The sequence below is a fragment of the Etheostoma spectabile genome, chromosome 9 (assembly GCF_008692095.1).
Source record: "Etheostoma spectabile isolate EspeVRDwgs_2016 chromosome 9, UIUC_Espe_1.0, whole genome shotgun sequence".
Classification (NCBI taxonomy): Eukaryota; Metazoa; Chordata; class Actinopteri; order Perciformes; family Percidae; genus Etheostoma; species Etheostoma spectabile.
Genome location: NC_045741.1, coordinates 6,430,473 through 6,440,778, shown reverse-complemented (window position 1 = coordinate 6,440,778; position 10,306 = coordinate 6,430,473). Strand labels below are relative to the sequence as shown.

The 10,306-nt window shown below is 41.6% G+C and overlaps 1 protein-coding gene across 1 annotated transcript in view; it reads left to right on the top strand.

Moving 5' to 3' along the window:
* The first annotated feature begins 5,603 nt into the window (after nt 1–5,603).
* pik3r3b (phosphoinositide-3-kinase, regulatory subunit 3b (gamma)) overlaps nt 5,604–10,306 on the top strand; it is a 249,650-nt gene continuing 244,947 nt past the window's right edge. The window contains exons 1-2 of the mRNA XM_032525682.1: nt 5,604–5,824; nt 6,180–7,322. Of these exons, the coding sequence (XP_032381573.1) occupies nt 6,971–7,322 (352 nt within the window). The 5' untranslated portion in view covers nt 5,604–5,824; nt 6,180–6,970. The remainder of the gene's footprint in view (nt 5,825–6,179; nt 7,323–10,306) is intronic.

Below are 10,306 nucleotides of genomic sequence, written 5' to 3'. Positions count from 1 at the left end.
TTGAGACTAAAATTAAAGGAATGGATGCTGATGGATAATCACAGACTGGAATATGCCAACTTTTACTCAATAATATTTCAAAACCACTTCAATTTTTTTTTTCAAATGCTATATAATTGAATAAGACGCCCCAAAATTAATGAAAGTAGAGATTTGTACTTGCCAAAGAGCGTTGGGTGGAATCAGTCATGTTATTTTGGGGAATTAAAAAGAACATTGATATAGGACAACGGGTCAATTTGACCCGAAGACAACATGAGGGTTAAACATGAATTAACCTAACACACTTATTGCGTGTAAGCTATCAGCAAGTTTAATAAAAGTAAATTGCTTATAACCCACCGTTCCAGACCTGTGACCTTGTATATGAATCAGATTTGGACATTTGAATATAAAGGTTGAGAATCTCTGGCCTACAGCAAACATCTACTCATGCAGCAATGGGAACGCTGCTGCGGCTACACACACTCAAGCACAGACTGTTTGCATGTGTGAGTAATTGGCCGCCCCCAATGCGATAGAGGAAGACGATGCCTGTTCAAACTGACACATTTAATCTGGGACAACTAGCCTCCTTCTCCTCGGGGACAGTCTCCCCTTGGCTGCTGACTCTGATAGGGATGGGACAAAGAAGAAGATCATGGCCGCCTGACACCGAGACACAAGCCCGCGTTATCCTCATTGCATCTCCTCGGCTTCTCAGCGTGTGTTTTATTGATTTCTGTCGTTCTGCATTTGCAGAAACGGCAGCGTGTCACACCAAATGTCACATGACGGAAAAAAGAGATGATTGAACTGTGAGAGGATGAGAAGCGGACGATGCTGTCACGACAACATGTCATTTGGGAGTCGGACGCATGGGAAGCTTATTGATGCGTTTTGCATCATAATTCTTCAAACATCATATGTGGGATCCGCAGACGTGAACCCCAATCTAAGCCTTTTTTATCTAATGATCGCTGTATTTTATCTAATGATAGCTGTATTTATCCAATGATAGCTGTAATTTATCCAATGATCGCTGTATTTTATCCAATGATCGCTGTATTTTATCTAATGATAGCTGTATTTTATCTAATGATAGCTGTATTTATCTAATGATAGCTGTATTTTATCCAATGATAGCTGTATTTTATCTAATGATAGCTGTATTTTATCTAATGATAGCTGTAATTTATCCAATGATCGCTGTATTTTATCTAATGGTGCTGTATTTTATCTAATGATAGCTGTATTTTATCTAATGATAGCTGTATTTTATCTAATGAAAAGCTGTTTTTATCTAATGATACTGTATTTTATCCAAGATTGCTGTATTTTATCCAATGATAGCTGTATTATCTAATATAGTTTGTATTTTATCCAATGATGCTGTATTTTATCTAATGATGCTGTTTTTACCCAAAGGGATAGCTGTAATTTTATCTAATGATAGCTGTATTTATCTAATGATAGCTGTTTTTTATCCAATGTGTTTGTATTTTACCCAAATGATAGCTGTATTTTATCTAATGGTAGCTGTATTTTATCTAATGATAGCTGTATTTTATCCAATGATAGCTGTATTTTATCTAATGATAGCTGTATTTATCTAATGATAGCTGTATTTTATCCAATGATTGCTGTATTTTATCTAATGATAGCTGTATTTTATCTAATGATAGCTGTATTTTATCCAATGATAGCTGTATTTTATCCAATGATAGCTGTATTTTATCTAATGATAGCTGTATTTTATCTAATGATAGCTGTATTTTATCCAATGATAGCTGTAATTTATCCAATGATCGCTGTAATTTATCCAATGATCGCTGGATTTTATCCAATGATCGCTGTAATTTATCCAATGATCGCTGGATTTTATCCAATGATCGCTGGATTTCTGAATGTCCAATCGACGTGGTTCTTCACACTCCTTAATTCATTCATATATTGGCACTACGAAAACATTTTAGGCATAAAGAACAACCTAAACCATTTCAAATTGCTTTTTTCTTTTCATAAAGTCGTTCTTAGGAGGTTTATAATGTCAATAGCATGCAGATTTATGACCACTCTGAGATATAGTTTTGTTTAATGCTGCATAACCTAGCACTGTTTTGCTGGTTTTATCATTTTTTTCACCTTGGTTAATGTTGTCAGACACTTTTAATAACATATTTCTTTTAGTTGACAAAACTTAAGGGTGCACAACTGCCCCATTATGTTGCATTGCAGCTCAGTTCACGTTCGCTCGTCATTGAGATCTCGCTCAACACCGTCATATAAGGATGTTTTATGTGCCTTATTACTATAAATTATTTATCATATATTATCTATTTATTATTTATGTTTATTATTATGGAGTTTTACCGTAGCATAGAGAATAAGTGGGATTTCGCCATTCACCTGTATATTATATTCAGTACATATCCAGCTGTAAATCTTGCTCACAATACTTATCTATATTTTATATTCATAGGACAAACTCATCTGTAAACTTCTGTTTATAATAGTATTCATTTCTATTTTATTCAGTACATATCCATGTCCTGCACTTATGGAACCAGTGTATATCCTGCACCTGCTGCTATTGCACTTCTGTTAGACCTGAACTGCATTTCGTTGCCTTGTACCTGTGGAATGACAATAAAATCTAATCTAATCTAATCTAATCTAATCTGATCTCGCATGTTATCGCGAGAGTTGTGTGAATATACTTGTGACAACTACATGTGCTCAATAAAAGAATAGGTCCGGCTAAAGAGTATTAAGCCTCTGGAATTATCATTTTACAAACGATAAACTAATTTCTAGGATGTTTGGTCACATGAGTCTATTAGACCCAAATGCATGGGGAGATGGGGTCCTGGTTGAAAATGAAAATGTACCCTTTAATAACGTCAAGAGAGTTTAGAAATGTATGAGACCAAAAAAAAGCATTGTTGTTTTTATTAATTTAATTCTCAAAAAAAAAACGTTTTTCAAATAAAATTAAAACAGGTCCAACCCAACTCATATTTAGAGAAGATATTACATGTTAAGGATGTTTTGCTTTGGGGCGGCCTCCAGCTAACCCAGTAAGAATGTCCCCCCCCCATGTAGGCTGAGTCCTGCAGCGACCCGGGTTTGAATCCGACCTGCGGCCCTTTGCTGTGTGCCATCCCCCATCTTTCTCCCCCTTTCCTGACTATTTACTGTATAAATAATCTAAAAAGATAGATGTTTTGCTTTTAGCGTCTCAGCTCAACTCAAACCCGCTGATGGGTCGCTGCGACTCAGCTGGTCCAGTCTCCAGAGGCTGGTTTTAGGACGTAAAATACGTCTCCTGTTTCAACAGCCAATAGAAGTCAGCTTGTCGAGTCTCCAGAGGCTGGATTTAGGACATAAGAGACATCTCCTGTTCCAACAGCCAATAGAAAAGTCAGCTGGTCCATCTCCAGAGGCTGGTTTTAGGACAGAAGACACATCTCCTGTTTCAACAGCCAATAGAAGTCAGCGGTCCATCTCCAGAGGCTGGTTTTTAGGACGGAAGGAGACGTCTCCTGTTTCAACAGCCAATGAGATCAGCTGGTCGAGTCTCCAGAGGCTGGTTTTAGGAACGTAAGAGATGTCTCCCTGTTTCAACAGCCAATAAAAAAGTCAGCTGGCCCATCTCCGGGGCTGGTTTTGGGACGGAAAAAACGTTCCGTTTCAACACCCCTAGGAGTCAGTGGCCCAGTTCCAGACGTTTTGACGGAAAGATTTCCCCGGTTTTCAAACCCCAATGAAGTCCTGGGGATCTCCAGGGCGGTTTTTGGAGGAAAAACCGCCCCTGTTTTCAACAGCCAGTAGAGACCAGCGGGGGATTTCCCGGGCTGTTTTGGGAGGGCGGGGAAGTCCCCTGTTTAACACCATAGAAGTCAGCTGGGTCCCAGAGGCTTTTTAGACGAAAGACGTCTCCGTTTAAACGGCCAAGAAAGTCAGTGGGAGTCCCCAGGGGGATTTTAGGACGAAAAGAACGTCCCTTTTTAAAAAGCCATTTTAAAACTCAGGGTGGAATCTCCGAGGCTTTTTTTTGGCATAAGAGACGTCTCCTATTTAAACAGCCAGAGAGAAGGGCAGTGGGGACCCCTCCAGGGGCTGGGTTGGACGTAAGAGACGTTTCCGTTAAAACGCCAATAGAGACTCCTGGGGATCCCCGAGGCTGGGTTTAGGAGGACGGGCGTTCCTGTTTCAACAGCAATAGACTAAGTTTGAGTCTCCAGAGGGGTTTCAAAAGTCACAGATTCAACGTAAAAAGAATGTGCAAAACTCTCGCTTCAATAACGACCCAACCCATAGCCCAACAATGATATATTCAGCTAAAAAAACCCTGTAAGCGGATTGAAGGGACGAGTCGTTCCCTGGGAACACCCCCTCTTTCCCCTGGTTAGTAATCCCCAGGTTGAAAGTTTCCACTGCATCAAATTTGGCCAATTTTTAACTTTTTGGGAATGCCCGTTTAAACCTCGCAACAGTCTGCCCTTTTCTTGTGCCGTTTTGGGGGCCCTTTATGTTGGTTGAATGTTCCATTCCGGGAAATTTCAGTTAATTTAATTTTAAAGAACCGAAAGGGCAGCTTTCATAATTAAAAAATGAGATAAAAACCCCTTCATTTGGACATATAGTCCAAAATCATCTTTAAAAAGGGAAAAAACAGAAAGGGAAGTTGTAATGTAATATATTAAGTATTTGAGAAATTGGGTTTTAATGGTTTTGTTCTTTTGCTTTTTTGCCCTTCTGCATTTCAAGTATCTTTTATTAGGGGGCTATTTGTTGTTTTTATTTATTTTTCATTTGTCAGAATATCCTGCCCCAGGGGATAAAAAAATTATTCTTTTAAAAAGTATTTTTATTAAAAAATATTGAAGAATAAATTTATGAAGAATCACCCAAACCCGTTATTGTGTATAAAATGTCAAACTCTCATCATATTTTCTAAATGTCTTCATGTCTGAATGACAACAGCAAAAGATTGTTGTCATAAGACAGAAGTTGTTGTACTTTTAAGTTTTTTTTGCAGCTCCAAATGGAAAACGTGCTCCGTGATGACGCAGCAGTCTGCCGCTGTCTGCTGCGTCATGAGCGCACGGGACAAACAAACAACACTCCCAAATCTCCCATCATGCACTTCTTAAATATCTTCTTTTCATTATGGTTATTAAATATCATCCCGTCTTTAAATTTGTTTTCCTAAATGCGACTGTTACATAATTCATCACAGTCTCTCTGCAGCTTCCGGACATCCAATACTCCCATTCACCCTCGTGCCACTCTGTAACACACACACACACACACACACACACACAAACCACACACACACACACCACACACACAAACACACACACACACACCGGCAAAAATAATTAATAAAAAAAAAAGAAATCCCAAATGCAACAGAAACTGTAAGCAGCACCGTAACTAGGTCACGCGGTGTTTTGCTGCAGCGGCGGTGCATGTCACACACACACACACACACACACACACAACACACACACACACACACACACACACACACAACACACACACAACGAGCCGTCCCGTCCCCGCCGCTGGCTGCCGGCATAATTTGCAGACGGCAGGGGGAGGAGGGGGAGGGAGGGAGGGGTTTACTGACATCAGCACAGGCGCTCGCGCCAGCACCGAGCAGGCTGCCCGTCTGCTGGAACCCGCCACGCCGTCCATCCCTTCCTCCTGACGGGCTGCACCTCACGGATGATGTCTGGCTTTCGCACTTCGGGGTGCAGGTAGTGTCGAAGCGGGCAGTACACGCACCGAGGGGTCGGTGGAGGACGCGGGCTCGTGCATGCGTGCAGTCTGAGCGGTGAGTTGGCGCGCAGCCGACTGGCGCATGCAGGGCGAGTTTTAGCCTGGCACGCTGTCTGTCTGAAGTTCACATTCGCCGAGTCACGCTTGTTGTTACGGATCCGTCTCAGTTGTTGTGTGTCAGGCTGCTCAGCAGAGTGGTGAGGGAGATTTTCAACGCGTTTTCATTTTAATATCCTTAAATGTTCCTTATTTGCATGTACTCATAGGGAAGCTTAGATCACGCTCTGCACTACATTGCTCTCTGACACATTTAAAATGACTTTCAAACCTGAGCTACATCAATATGTTGCATTTAAATCCTAATAGCTGGATGAGAGTGTGTGATGGTAACCTTAGAACTTCATTTTAAGTTTGCAGGAGGGCTGGTCTGCTTCGGGAGGCTGCCCGGACAAGAAAGGCGAAGCAGCGGGATTTCATACACAAGAGTGCACCCAAGGACGCTCCCAATGAGAAGCCTAAAATCTGCACTGCAGTGGATTTCTTCAGGTGTGTGTGTACGTGTGTGAGTGTGCGCGCGAATGGGTGTGTGATCTGACCGCGTAGTCTCAGTTTAGGTTCTGTACGCTTTCTCGTTAACAATCGGAAGAACCTGCAGAAGCTTCGGGGCGTCGTCTGGAGGTCGCCCTGTCCAAGAAAACGGTGCCATCCTGCAGTTTCCAGACCACCAAACCTCCGCCCCCCACTCCCCTTTTTCTTTTCCCATCACAGTCCAGAGCGGGGTGGCTGGTTAGCTGGTGTGTCCGTTGAGAGGCCTCAGACTGGAAAGCTGGGACTGACCGGTGGATTCATACTGTGGCTTTTTTAAAGAACTGCATGGATATTTATCCAAATCTACATTAATACAGCAACGGCTTACTGGGGAATTCCATTTCATTGGAGGACTTGTATTTTTGGATTTAGAAGGTTGGACCTGCTCTTCATGGGGTTGTAGGACAAAAATATGTCAAGTTTCACCTCAGGGATAAGATTTCTATAATTTTCACTGTGTCATCCAAGTCAGCACGACGCAGCAAATCTCAGGTGCCGACACAGGTTCTACAGGTTTCCCAGGTTTGACTTTTGGTTCCAGTTTGACTAACAGAGTTTCCGTTTGGTATTTTCAAGACTTTAAACTCAGCAAATCTCAGGCAACAGACACAACATGACATCTGACAGTTTCCAGTACCGGGTGCTCTTTGAGTACAAGCGTGAGCGTGGCAATGACATCAGCCTCCAGCCGGGCGACCTGCTCACCGTCTCCAAGGCCTCGCTGGTGGCGGTGCCGGGGCTGGACTACCAGGACGGGGATGAGCGGAGCCCCAAAGGCTGGCTGCACGGCACCAACGAGAGGACCAAGGAGAAGGGAGACTTTCCAGGGACTTTTGTGGAGTACGTCGGGGTGGTGAGGGCCGGCCCTCCCGCGGTGAAATCCTGGTCCAGGCCTGTACCGCCGACCCCTGGGGGGTCGCAGAGCGACGTGGGGGCTCAGCCGCCTGGAGCAGCTGCTGCTTCAGGTGAGTGCTGCCAACACGGACACAATGGGGGGTGTTTGGTTTCTCTGTTTGGATCTGTAGGACTTCTCAGGTGGATTATAATCAACAGGACAGTTTTTTTTTCAATGAAATCCACATTAACTGAACAAAAATGTAAAATGTTGTCAGTTTTGGCTGGGGTTGGGCATCGTTTGGTTTTTCAAATTTTTGATTCTTTTTTGATTCTGCTTCTTATCGAGTCTTGATCCTGATTCTTTGAGTGGTGGAGTTGAAACGGGTCGCATTTACCCTTTTTTAATGTCAAACAGAGCCACACGGCTGCAACACAACAAGCGCCTGAAAGTAGCGTGGCCGCAATGGAAACCACAACTTGATTTGTGTGGAATTCGGCACCGATGATTTGATTTGAAACCACATTTTCCAAACAATACCAATAAAAAAAAATAGATTCCACTGGAATAGTAATTTTTCAAACGATTCCAAGTTGCAACCAGTTCTCGATGCCCAATCCTTCGGTATGTGTCTACGAGTGTGCAGCTCTGCTCATACAGTGTTTAGTGTGAGAGTATGGGAGTGGTATTGAGTGTCAGGTTCAGCTGCTATCAAGCAGGTTGGTGTTGTTAGCATGCTTGATCTGTTTGAGTTTACATTGGCTGTGTGATATGAAGTTGAGTTCTGGGTTGAAGATGTATGAACATTTTGAAAGTTCTGCAGGTCAGATGATGTCTACTGCCTGTGGTTGGATGTGGGCCTATCAGGGTTGGTCTTAGGGCTCTATTTAAGATGTTCCAATACCATTTTTTTCCCCTTCCTCATACCGATTACGATACCTGAACATGAACAGAAACACCATACTGAGTACAGATGTGATTGCTATCATTGAATGCCTTAGAACTTCCTTTTCATTTCCTAGTTTGACAGTCGGTCACAATGGAAATGCAGTGTTTCACGACCTTTTTGGTCCTTGTTGGTACCCCCACAGCCCTGTCAGATGAACTCACGTGCACCTTCATCTATTCCCAATGTGGCTTCCAAATGTATAACACTATTCATTATACAAATCAAGTTTTTAAAGAAATGTAACTGTCAGTAATAAGGTTGGTTTGGTCAGCAATACTTCTACTAGCCTACTAGGCTACTACTTCTTAAAGGGAAGTTGAATATTTCCACCAGTTATCCACTATTGTTACTCTTAGCTATTTCAAACAGGTATTTGTTATGTTACTTGGGTTAGGCATCGTTTGGATTTTAACGATTCTGATTCCAATTCTTCCTTTCGACTCCGGTTCTTTGAGGGGTGGAGTTGAAATGGGTCACATTATTATAAGAAGAAGGTTTTATTTTAATTCAATGGTGGGTTGCAGTTTCACAGCTTTTCCAACACTAGAGCGCCGCAATGGAAACCAAAACTTGCGCATATTAAATTTTAATCCAATGATCAAATTTCAAATCCTCCAAACAATTCCAATAAAGAAACGATTCCACTGGAATTGTAATTTTTAAAACCATTTCAAATACAAATCGGTTCTCGATGCCCAGGCCTATACATTACTTAGAACTAATCATTTGAACTATGTAGCCATTACTTTTAGCTATCTGTTTAAACTTTTGGGCTCGCTTGCTAGCTAGTTTTCTCTTAACTAATTGCAAAATGTTGAAATTGCACCAGTAGAGCTCCACAATCTTTCCACGTAACCCCTGGTTGGGAATCACTGTGTGTGTGTGTGTGGGGGGGAGTGTGTGACATCTTTGGAGCGAGTACTGACTCCAGAGTCATAGTGAGAGAAACAAAGTGTCTCCCCTGTTCTTTCTGACCATGGTGGGAATGTGTAGCAGGAGAAGTGAACCCTCTCCTTGATTTCATGTTGTTGATGGAGAAGGAGAACCAGGAGATTAGTCATGGGGGGGGAAATGCAACGCTGCCAAGCCACGGCCGAGCGGCGTAGATTTGACGAGAGGTGCACGTCAGGCTACGGCGTAGACGCAGAGGGGTCTGCGGGGGTACACTGTCGATTCTACACAGAAGCATAAAACGGCCTTTAGAGTTAATTTGACTCAATTTTAAGATTAATTCAGAGCTGACACAGTTAGCCAATCGGCTGAAAAATAAGCGTTTCTGATTATGAAATAATCACCAAATTCAAACATTACGCAGTTGTAGCTTCTAAATTGTGATGAATGATGCTGCTTTTATTGTATTTTTGTTTAAAAAAAAAAAGAAAAACGATAAAGAGGCAATATTTACATCCAATGGATGACTGTTTACATTCTGATTCGTGCATGTTATGTTACTTTTGCATTTAAGCTTTTCTCAAAAGATTAATCGATGAATCTAAAAATGATTTGCAGATTAACTGACTTGGAAATTTGTTGTGAAATTCACTGCTTTCTAGTAATGAGAGCTCAGCAAGATAGATAGATAGATAGATAGATAGATAGATAGATAGATAGATAGATAGATATATAGATAGATAGATAAATAGATATTTATTGATCCAAAAAAATGGGAAATGATTGTGGTACAGCAGCAAAGTCAGTCACACAGCACAGAATATAAATATAAATGAAATACTAGGATACAGTATACATACATACAATATACATGAAATAATAATAATGGGAATAAAATATAAGGAATATTTGAATATATACAGGATTGGAATACAAAAATGCACAACTGCTACGTATGCTACAATGTAAATAAACCAATTGTGCAGGTGGCACTTAGTGCAGTATTGTGATGCAGTATTGTGGTGCATTTACCTTGATGAGTAAAATGTCAACTTAATGCAACACCAAAGATTATTTTGTAGCTTAAAATAATGTTTCCATAATCGATTCAGTGGTTCATCAACTCGTGCACTTCTGCATTCGTTTTGCGGCTCCCTACCGGCTATAACCACGCTATGCAAGTTGGCCAGATCGGGTAGGGGATCTGTAGTTGGAATGAGACAGCGGTAATGGACAATTCCGCTTCCAACCTGTAGGGGGACCAAAGAGGAAAA